The following is a 19,958-nucleotide window of genomic DNA, read 5'->3' as shown; positions in this document are numbered from 1 at the left end:
CATCTAATGTTTACCCATTCTATAGTGGGAGGCAGGCAAGAAAGGAGGCAGCAGGTCAGGAGGAAATCAAGGCTTTTCAAACTGAGGCCCTCAGTCCTTTGTTACTCTCTGAAAATCTTCCAAGTGTTTATAACCAATTATAGTGGTACCTTGACACACGAGCACTTTAAATCATGAGCAATTTGAGAGTTTTTTGCTTTAAGTCACAAACAGATACATGAATCACGAGCTTCCGCCACCCTCCACTAGATGGCCTGCTGAATGTTCTGAAAGGGAGGCAGAAACAAACTTCATGAAAAGGTTTTTGTGGAAATGGCTTCTAAATGAAAGCAAGGAAAGGGTGGTGAAAAAGCCAAAAGTCAGTGAAAAAAATGATGATTAAGCAAAGTAAAAAAACAGCAATTAAGTTTAGCAATATATTTACATATCATACATAGTATGTAAGTTAAATTTTGCAATCAGATGTAGTGTTAAGTGCACAGAGAGTAAGTTATGATAAGTGATAGCACACAAAATGAAGACCTCCTCCACCAGTCTCCTCCCCCTCCACCAGCATCTTCACCTGACCTTGAAGGTAAATACACTTCATAAACCAGTTTATTTCTTTACATTCTCTTATTCATTGTATGTATATACATATATATATTTATTTGTAAAGTACATTTTATTTAAAAGTATATAAAACAAAATATTCGTGTGGTTTTTTGGGGGCCAGAATGGATTACCTGCATTCCCACTAGTTTAAATGGGGAAATTTGATTTGACACACAAGCAAATTGAGTCACAAGCTCAGCCATGAAACGAATTAAACTCGTGTCTCAAGGTACCACTGTATATCACTTGTAGGCATCACTGGTAAAATAAACTAGTCTAGGTCTTCTCATATTTCATGGATTTTATTATTGTTGCTCACCTTAAATACTTGGCATCATCTTCATCATTAGTAAACTTATAGAATAAGTTTAATGGATACAGTTCTCAGTGAGTCTCAGTTTTTGAATATTTTTTTTCTGTTTTAACATTTTCTTAAAAGTATTAAATGGCGTTTTGGTTTTTTGTTTTTTTTTAGGGAAAGTGGATCACATGTTTGTTTAGAAATCATTGATCTACTAGCTTACCGAATTCTTACCAAAATGTTTATGCTCTTCCAGTTGTACACACAGATATAAGCAAAGCCCACAGGGTAAAAAAGCAAAATTAAAACCTACTGTGAGGTATTAACATGTTGGGGACACATTTCATCTCTCAGAAATTTTCATTTAATTAAATCAAAATAAAAGAAATATTTTATTTAATTAAATCAGAAAAAATATAAAACATCTAATGAATTGAGAAAAAAGATGTAAAGCATGTTTTCATTGAGTCACATTAGGTTTCAATTTTCTTTCTAAATCATGGTGTAATATATTTAGAACAAGCAATCAATCTTTTTTTTTTTTTACAGAGACAGAGAGAAAGTCAGAGAGAGGGATAGACAGGGACAAACAGACAGGAACAGAGAGATGAGAAGCATCAATCATTAGTTTTTCATTGTGCATGGCAACACCTTAATTGTTCATTGATTGCCTTCTCATACGTGCCTTGACCACGGGCCTTCAGCAGACCGAGTAACCCCTTGCTCGAGCCAGCGACCTTGGGCTCAAGCTGGTGAGCTTTTTGCTCAAACCAGATGAGCCCTCGCTCAAGCTGGCGACCTCGGGGTCTCAAACCTGGGTCTTCCACATCCCAGTCTGATGCTCTATCCACTGAGTCACCGCCCGGTCAGGCAAGAAATCAATCTTTAAGGAACTAGAAAAAGAAGAACAAAGACAACCCAAAATCAGCCAAAGAAAGAAAATAATAAAAATCAGAGCAGAAATAAATGAAACAGAGAATAGAAAAACTATAGAAAAAATTAATAAAACAAGGAGCTGGTTCTTTGAAAAGATCAACAAAATTGACAAACCCTTGACAAGACTCACCAAAGAAAAACGAGAAAGGACTCATATAAACAAAATCCAAAATGAAAGAGAAATCACCACAGACATCATAGATATACAAAGAATTATTGTAGAGTACTATGAAAAACTATATGGCACCAAATTCAACAATCTAGAAGAAACGGATAAATTCCTAGAACAATACAACCTTCCGAGACTGAGTCATGAAGAAGCAGAAAGCCTAAACAGATCAATTAGCAGGGAGGAAATAGAAAAAACTATTAAAAACCTCCCCCAAAATAAAAGTCCAGGCCCAGACGGCTATACGAGTGAATTCTATCAAACATTCACAAGAAGACTTGGTTCACTATTCTACTCAGTCTGTTCCAAAAAATTTGCACGAAGCAATACTTCCCAAAGCACATTTTTTGAGGCCAACATAACCCTCATACCAAAACCTGGCAAGGAATGGCACAAAAAAAGAAAACTACAGACCAATATCTCTAATGAATACAGATCCTAAAAGTACTAAACAAAATACTGAAAAATCGAATACAACAACATATACAAAAATAATACATCATGATCAAGTGGGATTCATCCAGAATCTCAAGGATGTTCAACATATGTACAAAGTGGTTAACATAATACACCATATCAACAAAACCACAGAACAAAAACTACATGATCTTATCAATATGATGCAGAAAAGGCATTCAATAAAATACAACACAGCTTTATGTTTGAGACAGTCAACAAAATGGGTATAGAAGGAAAATATCTCAACATGATAAAGGCCATATATGATAAAACATCAGCTAACATATTAAATGGCAGAAAACTGAGGACTTTCCCCTTTAAATCAGGAAAAAGACAGGGTTGTCCACTCTCTCCACTCTTATTTAACGTGGTGCTAGAAGTTCTGGCCAGAGCAATAAGACAAGAGAAAGAAATAAAAGGCATCCATATTGGAAAAGAAGTAAAGGTATCACTTTTTGCAGATGATATGATCCTATACATCAAAAACCCCAGACTCTACAAAAAGATTACTAGAAACAATTAACCAATACAGTAAAGTTGCAGGATACAAAATTAATATACAAAAGTCCATAGCCTTTCTATATGCCAACAATGAAACATTAGAAAACGAACTCAAAAAACTAATCCCATTCACGATTGCAATAATAAAAATAAAATAGGCCCTGGCCGGTTGGCTCAGTGGTAGAGCGTTGGCCTGGCGTGCAGAAGTCCCGGGTTCGAATCCCGGCCAGGGCACACAGGAGAAGCGCCCATCTGCTTCTCCACCCCTCCCCCTCTCCTTCTTCTCTGTCTCTCTCTTCCCCTCCTGCAGCCGAGGCTCCATTGGAGTGAGGATGGCCCGGGCGCTGGGGATGGCTCCTTGGCCTCTGCCCCAGGCGCTAGAGTGGCTCTGGTCCCAACAGAGCGACGCCCCGGAGGGGCAGAGCATCGCCCCCTGGTGGGCAGAGCGTCGCCCCCTGGTGGGCATGCCGGGTGGAACCCGGTCAGGCGCATGCGGGAGTCTGTCTGTCTCTCCCGGTTTCTAGCTTCAGAAAAATACAAAACAAAATAAAATAAAATAAAATAAAATACCTAGGAATAAACATAACAAAGAATGTAAAGGACCTATATAACAAAAACTACAAAGCATTGTTAAGGGAAATCGAAAAGATAAAATGAAATGGAAAAATATTCCTTGTTCTTGGATAGAAAGAATAAATATAAACAAAATGGCCATAATACCCAAAGCAATATACAAATTTAATGCAATTTCCATCAAAATTCCAATGACATTTTTTAAAGAAATGGAACAAAAAATCATCAGGTTTATACGGAACTATAAAAAAACCCGAATAGTCAAAGCAATCCTAAGGAAAAAGAATGAAGCTGGGGGCATTACAATACCTGACTTCAAACTATATTATAGAGCCACGACAATCAAAACAGCATGGTATTGGCAGAAAAAATAGACAATCAGACAAATGGAACAGAATAGAAAGCCCAGAAATAAAACCACATATATATGGCCAAGTAATTTTCGATAAAGGAGCCAACAACACACAATGGAGAAAAGAAAGCCTCTTCAACAAATGGTGCTGGGAAAACTGGAAAGCCACATGCAAAAGAATGAAACTGGACTACAGTTTGTCCCCTTGTACTAAAATTAATTCAAAAGGGATCAAAGACCTAAATATAAGACCTGAAACAATAAAGTACATAGAAGAAAACATAAGTACTAAACTCATAGACCTTGTTTTAAAGAGCATTTTACTGAATTTGACTCCAAAGGCCAGAGAAGTGAAGGCAAAAATAATGAATGGGACTACATCAGACTAAAAAAGTTTTTTTGCTCAGCAAGAGAAACTGACAACAAAATAAACAGACCAGCCAACTAAATTGGGAAATGATATTTTCAAACCAACAGCTGCAGATAAGGGCCCTAATATCCAGAATATACAAAGAACTCATAAAACTCAACAACAAACAAACAATCCAATAAAAAAAATGGGAAGAGGACATGAACAGACACTTCTCCAGGAAGAATACAAATGGCCAACAGATATATGAGAAGATGCTCATTTTCATTAGTTATTAGAGAAATGCAAATCGAAAGTACAAATGAGATACCACTTCACACCTGTTTAGATTAGCTATTATCAACAGAGACAGGGTAATAGCAAATGTTGGAGAGGCTGTGGAGAAAAAGGAACCCTCATTCACTGTTGGGTGGGAATGTAAAGTAGTACAACCATTATGGAAGAAAGTAGGGTGGTTCCTCAAAAAACTGAAAATAAGAACTACCTTATGACCTAGCAATCCCTCTACTGGGTATATACCCCTAAAAAGTCAGAGACACTGTATATGTAAAGACAGATGTTCAATTGAAGCATTGTTCACAGTGGCCAAGACATGCGAAACAACCAAAAAGCCCTTCAATAGATGACTGGATAAAGAAGATGTGGCACATATACACTATGGAATACTACTCAGCCCATAACAAATGATGACATCGGATCGATTTACAACAAAATGGTTGGATCTTGATAACATACAGAGTGAAATAAGTAAATCATAAAAAACTAAGAACTGCATTATTCCATACATAGGTGGGACATAAAAATGAGACTAAGAGACATGGACAAGAGTGTGGTGGTTGGGGGGGGGGGGGGGAGAGGGAGGGAGAGGGAAAGGGGCACAAAGAAAACTAGATAGAAGGTGATGGAGGACATTCTGACTTTGGGTGATGGGTATGCAACGTAATTGAATGACAAGATAACCTGGAGATGTTTTCTTTGAACATATGTACCCTGAATTATTGATGTCACCCCATGAAAATAAAAATTTATTTAAAAAAATCAATCTTTGATATTTATCATGTGCCAGGGGCCCCTGAAATGAAGTGCTTCTTTATTAGAATACATAGATTGATGACTTATATTAAACAATGGATTGACTTTCTATCTACAAGTTTAGTAGCTTAAAAAGAAAACTTTACCTTCTTTTTCTTTTTTTTTTATTATTAGACAGTCTGCGTTAATGCTGTTCTGGAGAAGGTAAAGGAAATTTTCCAAGAAGAGGAATCCATAAGGCAAGACAGAGAGGAGAGCGAGAATCTTAGAAAAGCCTTTTCTGAGCCTGTGCTTTCTGAGCTTATGTTTCCTGAAGGTGAAATCAAAGCAAAACCTTACAGGTCGTTACCGGAGAAGCCAGACAGTATTTCAGCTGTTCCTGCTAATAAGCTGAATAATAGGATCCAGGTTTTACATTCTGTGTTTGACCAATCAACTGAAATAAATGAATAAGCAAATCTGAACATAACTATTACTGAACTTATGAGTTATCTAATAACATTTCACCTGAAAAAACTAGGAAACTAGTTTTCATATATTGACTGCTCTGCTGTTAAAAAAGGGTGAGGAAAAATGACTAAAATATTACTCAAGTATAGTATTTAAGTGGTAGAGAAAATGAGTCATGATGTAGAATATATGTCTGACTACCTGATATTTTTTAATGAACAAGAAAATGTACACTTTGGTGGGGTAGACTTTATGCTGTGAACTATATTTATTATGTAGCTGTATTTATAATACATTTGTTATGTTTTTTATTAAAGACTTGTTTTGAATATCTTTCTAATTATTTTTCTGGGAGAAAAACCTTCTCTATCAGAATGCTATAAATCTTTTCAGAGATTTTTTTCAAAAGATATTTGTTTTCTGTCTATATGCTGCACAGTTTGAGTCTGCCTATTATCCCTTCTTTTATAACTCATCTGTAGAGTATGAAGGCTTGGCAATAAATAGATGTCATACATTTATAAAACAGAATATTTACAAATCTGATGAGAGGATTTCTGTATATGAGGACAGGACATGATATTTCTTATTTCCAGATTTAGAGCAATCCATCTAAAACCAGAAGAAGTCAAGTCCATGTTGCTCACGGTGGCACTGGCTCCTGAGGGAAAGGTGTCTGCAGCTGGCCCTGTAAAACAGATCCGGGGCTTTGCCTGCAGGGGGGGGCTTTGGTTTCTTCCATGCACTTAGAATTCTGGCCACATGTTAAGACCTGATTGGTCATTAGAAGACTAGCACCTTATATAAGAGGCTGGGATGTGCCCACCCCAGGGATGCTGTATTTCCTATACCTGGTGAGCAGCTGCTGCCATAAACGGAACTTATGCAAAGCCCAAGCCTGGCTCTTTAGTTGTAGTCTGAGAAATGAGTAGCAAGTAGTGTATTACTTCATGCTACCCATATTCCAACAGAATAGGAAATGAAATAATATGTAGCAGAGACTTAGGATATTTATTCACTTATTATTTTTACAGTAACCAAGGGAAAGAGTCCAGGTGGGTTCCTTAGAATGTTAGGTTTAGAGCCTTGAATCAATCCTATGCCACTAAAAAAATTACTGTGTTTTGAGACTAGGTTCCGATCTTAAAAACCAGTTTTTCTCACTCCGAATTCATATTCTGCTCATCCTAGGTCTCTCTGGCTTCACTTATTCTTATATTGCATGTGCTGCCAAGTTTCAGATGACTAGTACTGAGAGCATTACATTACAGTGTGGGCAGAGGGCAACCAGAACAGCGCTAGTAAAAATAACGGCATTGTTATCAACTCAGCAGAAAGGACTCTGAGGAACAACACAACGTCCTGTATTTCTCTCTGTAACATTTACATGAAACCTTTAGTTGTACTGACATGCACAAAGTTCTCTAAACAGAAAATGAAACCCTTTATGTGAAAATTTCATATAGACATTCAATGCACTTTGGCTCACTAATAGGAGACTTCATATTGCCCATGGCTGGGCAGCAGCTCTGTGTGTCTTCCTACTTTGAGACTGTCTCGACCAGAGAGAAACAGCCAGTACTTGGTTTTGATGTCTAGGACATTGATAAGTTTCTTGTTTTTAATTTCTGCATGTAAACTTACCTCATTTCTGGAGGCAATTTTAAAGTGTAAAAAGTCTGCTATATATATATTTGGAAAGGCTAAAGTTAAGATTTAAGCATTACAATGTATATAAGTTTTACCTTAAAAAAGTAGTAATAATCAAATAAAGGTGGGGAATGTGTGGTGGTATCAATGAAACAAGAATGGAAGAATGCTGAAATTGGTCAAGTTGGTTGATGGGAGTTTATTATACTATTCTATTTACTTTGTATATATTAAACTTTTCCATGATAAAATCTGCTACATCAAATAGGGGTTTCCCCCCTAATGTTTTTCATAGATCTTATTTTATACCTTTTCTTCCATTTTAGTTACTTCAAATTACTTCCATCCTTCTTAAAATGCACATACCAGACCTATAACCTATAGGTTCCAATCAATCCAAAGGAGGCTGAAATATAGTCTGTAGATCTTGGTGATAATCCTCACATCATACTCAGGATGTGTGCTTTTGATCCTCTCAGATTTATATTACTTTTAAAGATAAGGAATGTGTCTATGTTGAAAATATTAATCACATTTAGTATTGAAGCAAGATTATTTTAAAAACATACACATTTTTCATTGCCATATAATTTTATCAGGAAGGACTCTTAATTACTTTGAATTCTCCAGTGGCATAAAAATCAGAGTCACACTTAAAAGGTTCATTAGAAAGAGTCACATAAATATTCCCGTTGTCCACTGTCACTGTATGAATCCTTTGCTTTATTCCTTTGGAACACCACTTGGGTTTTGCTGATGGATCTTTAGGGTTTATAGACTGATACAGTCCTTCTCCTGTTGCCAAAGTAATTTTGTATTTATGCCAGGGGCAAACTATACACGGCTGTCCATCAAACTCCTGGGGAAGAAAATAATTGGTTTAATAGTCTGACATTTCCAATGCTCACAATATACCTCAGGCTCAGAACTGAATCTATTGCAGAAGAACCAAGTTAAACAATAAGCTAGCTTTTCTTTTTTCCTCCTGTTTAAAAATTAATCAGCATAAGGCAGAATCTAATCTTAGCAGTCATCAAATTCCTTTTGCTGCTGCTGAAAAACCCAGTGTGTTGGAGCTCTGCTTTTAAAAAAGGGTGAGGAAAAATGACTAAAATATTACTCAAGTATAGTATTTAAGTGGTAGAGAAAATGAGTCTTGATGTAGAATATATGTCTGACTACCTGATATTTTTTAATGAACAAGAAAATGTACCCTTTGGTGGGGTAGACTTTATGCTGTGAACTATATTTATTATGTAGCTGTATTTATAATACATTTATGTTCTGTTTTTTATTAAAGACTTGTTTTGAATATCTTTCTAATTATTTTTCTGGGAGAAAAACCTTCTCTATCAGAATGCTATAAATCTTTTCAGAGATTTTTTTCAAAAGATATTTGTTTTCTGCCTATATGCTGCACAGTTTGAGTCTGCCTATTTATCCCTTCTTTTATAACTCATCTGTAGAGTATGAAGGCTTGGCAATAAATAGATGTCATACATTTATAAAACAGAATATTTACAAATCTGATGAGAAGATTTCTGTATATGAGGACAGGACATGATATTTCTTATTTCCAGATTTAGAGCAATCCATCTAAAACCAGAAGAAGTCAAGTCCATGTTGCTCACGGTGGCACTGGCTCCTGAGGGAAAGGTGTCTGCAGCTGGCCCTGTAAAACAGATCCGGGGCTTTGCCTGCAGGGGGGGCTTTGGTTTCTTCCATGCACTTAGAATTCTGGCCACGTGTTAAGACCTGATTGGTCATTAGAAGACTAGCACCTTATATAAGACGCTGGGATGTGCCCACCCCAGGGATGCTGTATTTCCTATACCTGGTGAGCAGCTGCTGCCATAAACGGTACTTATGCAAAGCCCAAGCCATGTTACTGCAGCTGTGCTGTTATCTATTAGATGTTGGTGTCACTTCCTTGACAGAAATGAGGCAATGGCTTCAGGTGTTTCTAAAGGAATTTTCACTAGCTGCTGGTAAACTTCAGATATAAATCAAGAGAGGTTACTAAAGGCATGAGTGTATATATTAATTAAAAAATGATTGATTTATGATCCAAAGTAGTCAATTCTCAAAATTTTTAAACTATATTAAAGCAGTGCCTCTCAAATTTTAAAGAGTACAGGAATCACCAACATCTTGCTTAAATTCAGATCTTATTTAAGTTCAGTAGGCCTAGGTTAGGTGCAAGATCCTCCATTTCCAAGAGACTCCCAGGTGACACCAGTATTTCTGGTCTGTGGACCACACTCTCAGGAGCAAGGTCTTACAGCTCTCATGGTCTGAAACTACAGGAAATTCTTCCATATTTATCATCATCAGGTGGTTACATTTTTTTTACACACCAGAAGTGCTAGAATTCTGACACTGTATCCCCAGAGAACTTATAGCAAACATTCACATTTTCACAATTCATAAATTAATATTTATAATTTAAATCCACGTCCTTTAACATGAGGGCAGTTGGGGAACTAGGTAGATATAAAGTGTAGAGAGAATAGAACAATAAGTTTAAGGTTTAACTTTGTGCCAGAGAAAGAGAATATCAGTTTAATGAAGTAGAAAAGCAAGAAATAAGGTAGCTAGTTTGGAATGCAAGGAAGTAAGACAGTTTTCCTATTCCTCTCTCAGTTAAGCCTTCAAAGTGTGTTTTCTTTCTCAAAAGAATATATTTTTATTACACTATAAAAGTAATATATACTCAGTGGAAAAAGTTCAAACTATGCATACGTATATAAAGTAAGAAACCGCCTGACCAGGCGGTGGCGCAGTGGATAGAGCGTCCAACTGGGATGCAGAGGACCCAGGTTCGAGACCCCAAGGTAGCCAGCTTGAGCATGGGCTCATCTGGTTTGAGCAAAAGCTCACCAGCTTCAACCCAAGCTCACTGGCTTGAGCAAGGGGTTACTCAGTCTGCTGAAGACCCACGGTCAAGGCACATATGAGAAAGCAATCAATGAACAACTAAGGTGTTGCAATGTGCAACGAAAAACTAATGATTGATGCTTCTCATCTCTCCGTTCCTGTCTGTCTATCCCTCTCTCTGACTCTCTCTGTCTCTGTAAATAAATAAAATAAAAACATTTAAAAAAAATTTTTATAAAGTAAGAAACCACTATTTTTTATTTAAAAAATGAGATTGCATTAGAGCTATTATTCTTTGACTTACTTTTTTTTTTCACTCAAAAATATATTGTTGGCTCTGACCAGTTGCTCAGTGGATAAAGCATCAGCTTGGCATATGGATGTACCAGGTTCACTTCCAGGTCAGGGCACACAGGAGAAGCGAACATCTGCTTTTCCCACTACCCTTTCCCCCTTCTCTTCCTCTTCCCTTCCCACAACCAGTGGTTCGATGGGTTCGGGCATGACTCCAAGCACTGAGGATAGCTTGGCTGGTTCAAGTGCATCAGCCTGAGGTGCTAAAAATTGCTCAGTACTCAAGCATCGGCCCCAGAAGGGGTTGCTGGGTGGATCCCAGTGGGGTAAATGTGGGAGTCTGCCTCACTATTTCCCCTCCTCTCACAAAAAAAAAATAAATTTTTTTTTAAAGAAATTGTTGATGCCCTCCCATACCAGCATATATATAGATCTGCCTCACTAATTTAATGGTTGCACAGTATTCCTTAGCATGGCTATTCATAATTTATTTACTGTTTCCTATTGTTAAACATTGAGGTTGCCGTCAAATTTTATTACAATAAAGAAGGCTACAATGACCCTTTTGTATATAAGTACTTAAACATTTGTGCAATATATCTGTAGAGTAGATATCTCAGATTATAACTGCCAGGTCAGAAGACACATTTATCTGTAAAATGGTTTTCTTTACATCAGTGGTCCCCAACCCCCGGGCCACAGACCGGTACCGCAGAGAAAGAATAAATAACTTACATTATTTCTGTTTTATTTATATTTAAGTCTGAACAATGTTTTATTTTTTAAAAATGACCAGATTCCCTGTGTTACATCCGTCTAAGACTCACTCTTGACGCTTGTCTCGTAAGTTCGACAATTATATAATATTTTAAAATACCACAGTTTTTACGCTGGTCACATAATTTTATTTTGTGCATTTATCTGTCCCACCCTAAAGGCTGGTCCGTGAAAATATTTTCTGACATTAAACTGGTCCGTGGCCCAAAAAAGGTTGAGGACCACTGCTTTACATTGTAGGGCTGTGAATTCTTAGAATAGTAAAAATTACACTAGACGCATTAAAATACAGTCCAAACCCAAATGTAAATTATTTTTGAATACAGAATGAAATAACAATACAAATAGGAAACATTTGAGTTTTTCAGAATAGATTCAATTTCACATACCTCTATTTCTCCCAAATGTAAAGGGCCTCCTGAGTCTGAAAAGGAATATTACATCTAGTCACTAAAACTGAAAATTTTAGTTTTGTGGGTAGTAGACAAATACAAGATTTACAAATGAAAAAATATCTTACGGTAACAGCGAATATCCATAGCATGATACTCTCCTTTGTGGTAGAAAATGACCACTTCTCTATCATCGATAACAGCTGTTATTCTTCCAGATTTTTTAATGTCATCTACTCTGCCAGCATAGACAGAAGAATAATCCTTCATTTCATGATCTTGTTCAGAGCCATTATGATCCATGCTAGTTGAACCTAAATAAATAAATAAGAAACTTGCAAGTGGCTATAACTTAAAGATAAGTATATTGTAAGAGAAGTCTGATTTTTCTGAGATTGACGGAAGCATTTTTTGTGTAGCTATATAAAATAAAAACATTTCTAAATACTAGATTATAGTTAGTCATAATTTTAAATTAGAGATTGTTAAAGCTTGCAAAATTAGGGAGGACTCTGCACTTTGAGGCTGGACTTATATTAGATTCATTTCAGTGTGTAAGGTGGATATTTCCTATCTCCTAAGACACAGAGACTGAAGTTTCACTATCCTTTTATTCCTGGTCAAACTCAATGCTAAACATTTGATTATTATTCTGCTGCTGAAGGTAGGTTCCTCTTACACTCTGAACAGTCTTGGACTGTAAGTTGAAGTGGCTCACTTTTTTTTCTTTTATTATGCATTGGTTTCAGATGCATAGCTCAGTGGTTAGATAATCATATAATTTACATAGTGTCCTCCTGATATTTTCAGTATCCCTACTGGCACCATACATAGTTTTCACATTACTGACCATATTCCCCATGTTTTACTTATTTCCCAACTATTTGTAACTACCAATGTGTGCTTCTTTTTCTCTTCATCTCCTTTACCCCATGCCCGAACCCACCCCTCGTCCCCCTGGCAACCATCGGCTCTCTCCCATAGATGAGTCTGTTTCAATTTTGTTTCTTATTTCTTTAGATTCCATATGTGAGTGAAAGCATATGATACTGTGTTCTCTGACTGACATATCTCTGAGCTTAATACCCTCTAGGTCTATCCACGCTGTCACAAATGGTTAAGATTTCATTCTTTGTTATGGCTAACATTCCATCGTATATGTGAACTACAGCTCTTTTATGCACTTGTCTACTGATGGGCACCTGGGTTGTGTCCATATCTTGGCTATTGTAAATAATGCTGTAATGGACATAGGGGTGCATATATTCTTTTGAGTTAGTGTTTTGGGTTTCTTTAGATGAACCCCAGAGGTGGAATCACTGGGTCCGCTCTCTTGGTTCTGCCTGGCTTGGACAGCCAGCTTTTACAGATCAACCAGACTACTATTCTAGCAGAAGTGGATAGGTGTGAATGGACACCTTTCACTTTCTTAAATCAGAAATTGTCATTACTTTCTTCTGCCTCATTTGGGCATTCAAATGGATGATGTGTCCACTTAATTTATAGCAGTATATAAACTCATGTTTCTAAACAAAGATTTAGTAGAGATTTGCAGGAATTCTAAATATAATTTTTCTCAGCACAGATATTCAGCCTACTTCTTTGAAAGAACCCTTTCAAAGAGACCTTCTATATACTTTAAGAACATAGTCTACAGGCCCTCTGGTAGTTTCTCTAAATATTTATTTAACCCTGCATGGCTTCCTGTAAGTTTAAAAATGTTAGTAGGAAAAGAGCATTGGCTCATTTAGCTATTTTTTTTAAATTGAGGTACCTATATAATAAACATATAACATTTTATTAGTTTAAGGTACATAACATAATAATTTGATATTTGTATGTATTATGAAATGATCATGCAGTATGTCTAGTTAACATCCATCAGTATACAGTTATAGAATCTTTTCTTATGATGAGATCTTTTAAGATTTACTATCTTAGCCTGACCAGGCGGTGGCACAGTGGATAAAGCGTTGGACTGGGATGTGGAAGGACCCAGGTTCGAGACCCCGAGGTCGCCAGCTTGAGCGTGGGCTCATCTGGCTTGAGCAAAAGCTCACCAGCTTGGACCCAGGGTCGCTGGCTCCAGCAAGGGGTTACTCAGTCTGCTGAAGGCCCGCAGTCAAGGCACATATGAGAAAACAATCAATGAACAACTAAGAAGTCGCAACGCGCAATGAAAAACTAATCATTGATGCTTCTCTTCTGTCTCCATTCCTGTCTGTCTGTCCCTGTCTATCCCTCTGACCCCCTCTCTGTCTCTGTAAAAAAATAAAAAATAAATAAAAAAAGATTTACTATCTTAGCAACTTTCAAATGCTCATTTGAAAAATAAGTTCATAAAACAAATTATTAAGAAGTAAAATCTCTATGTGAATGTGTTAGAAATGAGCTTTAGAAACAATGAACTTATAAACCAGTATTTTGAGGTTCGTTCTGATCCATAAGGAAGATGGATATTAGCTATTACATAAGCCTGAGCTCCAAAACTGAAGTGTAGGATGGTGTATGTGTATATGTGCGTGTGGTTTTTTGTTTGTTTTTTGCATTTTTCTGAAGTGAGAAGTGGGGTGGCAGAGAGACAGATGCCTGCATGCGCCCAACCAGGATCCACCCGGCATGCCCACCAGGGGGCGAAGCTCTGCCCATCTGGGGAGTTGCTCCTTTGCAACCAGAGCCATTCTAGCACCTGAGGCGGAGGCCATGGAGCCATCCTCAGTGCCCAGGTCAACTTTGCTCCAATGGAGCCTTGGCTGCAGGAGGGGAAGAGAGAAATAAAGAGAAAAGAGAGGGGGAAGGGTAGAGAAGCAGACGGGCACTTCCCCTGTGTGCCCTAGCCGGGTGTTCTCTGGCCAGGAATCAAACCCAGGACTTCCACATGCTGGGCTGACACTACCACTGAGCCAACCGGCCAGGGCCATGTGTGTGTTTTGATGGGAAGAAGTAGGAGCTTTGAATTCAAAGCATTACAGAAGTCAAGTTTAGGAAACTTCAGAAATGTCAACTATGTGTGCTGAAGTTAACTTTTTTTGTTTGTTTGTTTGTTTGTTTTTAAATTAATTTTAATGGGGTGACATTGATAAATCAGGGTACATATGTTCAGAGAAAACATCTCTAGGTTAATTTGACATTTGATTATGCAAAGTTAACATTGTTAACCTTTTCTCTAACCTAGTTACTTTTTTTTTTTTTTGTATTTTTCTGAAGTGAGAAGTGGGGTGGCAGAGAGACAGATTCCCGCATGCGCCCAACCAGGATCCACCCGGCATGCCCACCAGGGGGCGATGCTCTGCCCATTGGGACGTTGCTGTGCTGCAACCAGAGCCATTCTAGCACCTGAGGCAGAGGCCATAGAGCCATCCCCAGTGCCCGGGCCAACTTTGCTCCAATTGAGCCCTGGCTGCAGGAGGGGAAGAGAGAGACAGAGAGGAAGGAGAGGGGGAGGGGTGGAGAAGCAGATGGGCACTTCTCCTGTGTGCCCTGGCCGGGAATCAAACCCAGGACTCCTGCACGCCAGGCCGACGCTCTACCGCTGAGCCAACCAGCCAGGGCCCCTAGTTACTTTTTTAAAGGATGATAAAAAACACATGTATTTTTGAAAAATTATTTCACAATAATAAAAGCAAAAATATGAGTTTTTTTTTAAAGCCTTGATTGTTCAAATTATCCACGGCCACAGAAGGCTGTATACTACATCTCTAAACAGTTTCGAAACTACTCAAAAAGTACAAAAATTTCTCAGGTGGTAAAAATCACCTCCCCAGTGTTGGATATGCAGCCCTTTATCACATTTTGTGACAGAACAGAGAGAAGAGCGATAATGATAAGAAAGAACTAAAGAGAGGAAAATAGGGTGAAGAAAAAGAAAGACATGAAATTGAAACACCTTTAACTGACAAAAGATTAAGATTCAGAATATCGGAACTGCTATAAACCAGAAAGAAAATACCAAATTGTCATAGAAAAACTGGCAAAAGACATAAACATTTCACAGATGAGGAAATCTGAATGGCCACAAATCACATGTAAAGATGTTCTACCTCATTAGTAGGAAAATATAATATGAAAAGCAAAGTCACATATGGGATACTATTTTCTATACAACAGACTGGCAAAAAATTATACCAAGTATTGGTGAGGATATGGAGCAACTGATAGTGATGATATCAATTAGTGCTATCCACAGTTTGGCGTTACCTAGTCAAGTTGAACATATTCATGACTCAATAATCCCACTTTTGGTATATTCTAGACTCTAGAATCTAGAGAAACATTTACAGGTATACCAGGAGTCATGCACAAGAAAGGTTATAATAGCAAAATAGACAGGAAACAATTCAAGATCAACAGTGGAATGGAAAAATTTTATATTCGTTTAGTGGAATATAGCAGCAGTGTGGCTATATCAAGTTGAGTTCGTTTCAAAAGTGTTATTTTAAATGAAAAAATTTTTTTAAAGACTTCAGAGTATGCTTCCATTTTTATCAAGTGCAAAAACAGCCAAAACCAAACTATATTATTCATGGATATATATGTATATAGATTAAATTTATAAAGAAAAGCAAGAGGATAGTAAACAAAATTTCTTAAACATCTCAAAGCATTACATTTAGTATATTTAAAATTATTCTTTTCCCATGTTTAAGTTGTATCCTACCTTACAATAGTGATCCAAATGATTCAAAATCCAAAAGGGGATAAACAGAGAATGTGCCTGTGCGTAGATCGTGAATGGGCTATTTAAGCAACAGAGGAAAGATGTATGGAATACAACCAAATAAAAACAAAAGATAGAAAAACGAAAGAAAAGGATCAAACAAGACACAAAACTAACAGAAAGCAAGATATAAAATGGCAATAGGGAACTCACAAGTATCAATAATTACACTAAATGTAAACGGATTAAACTCACCAATAAAAAGGCACAGAGTAGCAGAATGGATTAAAAAAGAAAATCCAACTGTATGCTGCCTACAGGAAACTCATCTAAGTAACAAGGATAAAAACAAATTCAAAGTGAAAGGCTGGAAAACAATACTCCAAGCAAATAACATAAAAAAAAAAAAAAGCAGGTGAATGGGCTATTTAAGAATTTCATACAGCTTATTTCAAAATTTGCTATTAGTGAAGAAATAAACAAATAGTTCTTCTACTTTTCTTTCTCTGGGGAAAAACTAGAAAATACTAGTATCAAGCAAGTAACAAAATACATGAGATGTGGAGTAGCACCTAAAGTTAAATAAGTTCTCTCTGACTCCCAAGTAAATAAGAACCAAATACAATCCTCCTTCAAGTTTTAGTCTCCATGAGGTTTTTGCCTTCAACCAAGAAAAACTGTAGTGAACTTTTGCAGTGGCTGATAAGAAATGAGCAGAAAAAGCTGGCGCTATTGATAAAGGTTTCAGAGAACTATAATTATAGTCTTTCATTTTGCTTTGGAAAGTATTATCTCATCCTTCAAATAATTTTTCCCTCTATGCATCATAAATGGTCCTATTTACACTGCTCACAAAACTTAGGGGATATTTTATAGCTTCACTTTCATTTTGAAATATCCCCTAAGTTTTGTGAGCAGTATATCTGGTGACTATAATTAACACCCATGTTATTTGTAATTAAATATTGTGAGTATCCTGATTGGTCCATTCAGAGAACAGTCAATGTGTTCACCTTAATTACTGTTACTTTGATGCACTATTCATATACTCCCACACATTTCCTCTATTTTGAATCCACTTTAAGATAGCAGAATCTTAACTGAATAAAAAGAAAGTGAAAAATTAAACAGCTTTCCCAGTTTGCCAGCTAGATGAAGAAAACTTCCTTTTGAAAAATTTAGCCATTTAGTTCCACAGTTCACTCTTCAAGCAATATATATATATATATATATATATATATATATAGAGAGAGAGAGAGAGAGAGAGATATCTATCTATATATATATATATTGGCTTGTGCCTAAAATTAGGTTTCTAAAGGTGTTAACACCACATAAAATTACAAATTAGCTCAATGGATCCTCAGTCTCTATTAGATACCTTTTCAGCATAGGTAATTCAATAAGATGAAATTTTAAAAAAATTACAAACACAAAATACAGAAGATTGTGCACCTGAAACCTGTATAATTTTGTTAATGAGCATCACTCCAATAAATTCAATAAAAAAGTAAGTTTCTGTAAGACACTAGAGACATGAGACATGAAATTAAAGGTACTTACTTTTTTACTCCTTCTGAGCACTGGCTAAGGTGCTTTTACTAAGTCTGGGACTTGGTCTACTTATTATCAGAATGCATAGCTCCAGGGTGTCACCCTTGCTTTTAGGTTCAGAGAAGAAAAATGCATTAGATAGTAGTTTGTACCACCTCTTTGGATGGCAGAACAAGAGATAAAACTAGCTATCTTTCAGTGAGTGCCAATGTTTGGACTCTGCATATATGAGCTCATTAAAACTCACAAACCCTCCAAACAGTATTATATCTATTTTCCATATGAGGAAAATAGAGTAAAAGGCTCTTTTTATCAAAAGCTTAGCCAGACTCAAAGTACTACTCGAGATTCTTCAAGTCCAGATTTTATGAGTCTAAATTTGTGAACACTGGAATATAAATCTTAACATTTCATCTAAGTAGTATCCATGGGCTTATAAAAACACGTGGCCTGCAAGCAAACTATCTTAAAGGAACTAAACCTTTAGCTAAGATCTCTCTTTCTATGGTGTGTGTATCTCACTATATGTATCAGCAAAGATGACGGTCCTGAATTATTTTAAATTTAAGAACGCTAATGTGTAATAGATTTGTGTCAACAAAAGTTTAAAACGTAGAATTTCCCCCAATAATTTAACAGTCACGTAGCCTGGAATCTGCTACTGTCCTCTGGAATATTAGAGGAGTCCACCAGGTGAACTCACCTGGGTTTGAATCCTGCCTCTGTGTGTTCTTGGCAAGTGTCTGTGTCAGCGCTGCAGTGCGCGGCCGGCCACGTGCGGCTCGGGGAAGAACGGACGCTTCGCGCCAGCCCGGCGTCCTGAGCAGGGCCTGGCCGTGGGAAGCGCGCGCCCCGTTCGCTGCCCCCGTTAAGGCCCTCCCGGCTCTGACAGCGCGCGGGCACGGGACTTCGAGCTGTCTGACATTTCAGGAAAGACGCCTGCAGTTGCTGGACGGGGCGGGGCAGTCCAGACGGGGGCTGCCCGCCCGCACGCTCAGAAGAGACCGTGCCTAGGACCGCCGGGACGCCGCCGCCGCCGTGCTCCTGCTGAGCGCACACGCGCTCGGGAAAGCTTGTGCAGAACGCCCGCCCGCCCGCCCCAACAGGCGGGTTCGCGGTGAACCAAGCCGGTGGGCCTTGCTGTGACTGGGCGGGAGCCGCCCCGCGGGTTAACGGTTAACCAACACGAGTCCGAGCCCGGGAGGGCGGCGGTGCTCAGGAAAAGCCGGGCGCAGAGGCCAGAAGACAGAGGCCCTCGCCAGCTCTAGGCGGCCACGAACGCTGCCGACTCCATCGCCGGAAGTCCGAGCCCGGGCTCACCGTCCAGCCGGAAGCAGCGGCCTCGCGAGCCCCGCCCCGCGCCCGGCTGCCCAACCGCAGCCCCGCGGCAAGAACAGAACTTACCTTCAAGTCCGTCGCTCCACCGCGCCGAGAGCGGCCCGCCGGCCCCGCGAGATGCTACTGCGTGAGCGAGCCTGGGCTGCGGCCGCGGCGCCGAGCCTCCGCGGGGCGGGCGGAGCCGCCCACGTGACCCCAGGGCTCCCCTTGCGGGAACCCACTTGAAAGCGACCGCGGACCGACCGCACGCTCTTCCAGGACCCAAGCGGCAGTTTCATTAAATCCTGCATTTGACCGGCGTAGGTGGCTTCCATTTATTTTGAAATTTTTGTTGATCTCACCGCATTTATCCAAATTGTAAATGCACCCAGCGATCTCACTTCTAGCAGTTCACCGTATAAAAACATTTGGAAACGTTAGTCACAGTGCATGTAATCCATGTATAAAAATGTTTTATTTCAAGGAAGAGTGAAAATAGCTAACGTGATCAACAGGGGAATGGTTAAATGAGATACAGTGTAGACTTGTGAATTACTTGTAGCCGTAGAATACTTTGTCTTCTTTAGGGAAAAAAAATTTCTCAAGATACAAATATATAGGTATGTACACAAGCTTTATCTTTTAAAAATCTTAGTGGTTGCTTGGAGTGATTTTTTTCACTTTTATATTTTGAACTTTGCAA

The 19,958-nt window shown here is 38.3% G+C and overlaps 2 protein-coding genes across 4 annotated transcripts in view; one reads left to right on the top strand and one right to left on the bottom strand.

Moving 5' to 3' along the window:
• LOC136403254 (spermatogenesis-associated protein 9) overlaps positions 1 to 5,922 on the top strand; it is a 33,284-nt gene extending 27,362 nt beyond the window's left edge. The window contains exon 5 of the mRNA XM_066381847.1: positions 5,462 to 5,922. Within this exon, the coding sequence (XP_066237944.1) occupies positions 5,462 to 5,740 (279 nt within the window). The 3' untranslated portion in view covers positions 5,741 to 5,922. The remainder of the gene's footprint in view (positions 1 to 5,461) is intronic.
• A 1,653-nt stretch (positions 5,923 to 7,575) lies between these two features.
• RFESD (Rieske Fe-S domain containing) lies at positions 7,576 to 19,456 on the bottom strand. 3 transcript variants are annotated; one of them, XM_066381850.1, is made up of 4 exons: positions 19,343 to 19,456; positions 11,856 to 12,041; positions 11,725 to 11,759; positions 7,576 to 8,246 (listed from the first exon to the last, which is right to left on the bottom strand). In XM_066381850.1, exons 2-4 carry the CDS (start codon positions 12,028 to 12,030, stop codon positions 7,983 to 7,985), a joined length of 474 nt encoding a protein of 157 aa, XP_066237947.1. In that variant the 5' UTR covers positions 12,031 to 12,041; positions 19,343 to 19,456; the 3' UTR covers positions 7,576 to 7,982. The 3 variants fall into 3 exon arrangements, with proteins under 3 accessions (XP_066237947.1, XP_066237946.1, XP_066237948.1); XM_066381849.1 differs by lacking the exon at positions 19,343 to 19,456 and adding an exon at positions 18,642 to 19,258; XM_066381851.1 differs by lacking the exon at positions 19,343 to 19,456 and adding an exon at positions 16,385 to 16,472.
• Positions 19,457 to 19,958: the final 502 nt, after the last annotated feature.

The sequence above is a fragment of the Saccopteryx leptura genome, chromosome 4 (assembly GCF_036850995.1).
Source record: "Saccopteryx leptura isolate mSacLep1 chromosome 4, mSacLep1_pri_phased_curated, whole genome shotgun sequence".
Taxonomy (NCBI): Eukaryota; Metazoa; Chordata; class Mammalia; order Chiroptera; family Emballonuridae; genus Saccopteryx; species Saccopteryx leptura.
The sequence above is the reverse complement of the archived record's forward strand: the minus strand, read 5'-3'. Positions and strand labels throughout refer to the sequence as shown.

What these genes read in the sequence shown, in the direction of transcription:
- RFESD (XM_066381850.1), bottom strand. Translation starts at nt 12,030, where the DNA reads ATGGATCATAATGGCTCTGAACAAGATCATGAAATGAAGGATTATTCT. An exon ending in TATGGATATTCGCTGTTACC is followed by an intron (nt 11,760 to 11,855) that starts GTAAGATATTTT and finishes ATTCCTTTTCAG; the next exon opens with ACTCAGGAGGCCCTTTACAT. An exon ending in TACATTTGGGAGAAATAGAG is followed by an intron (nt 8,247 to 11,724) that starts GTATGTGAAATT and finishes TTTCTTCCCCAG; the next exon opens with GAGTTTGATGGACAGCCGTG.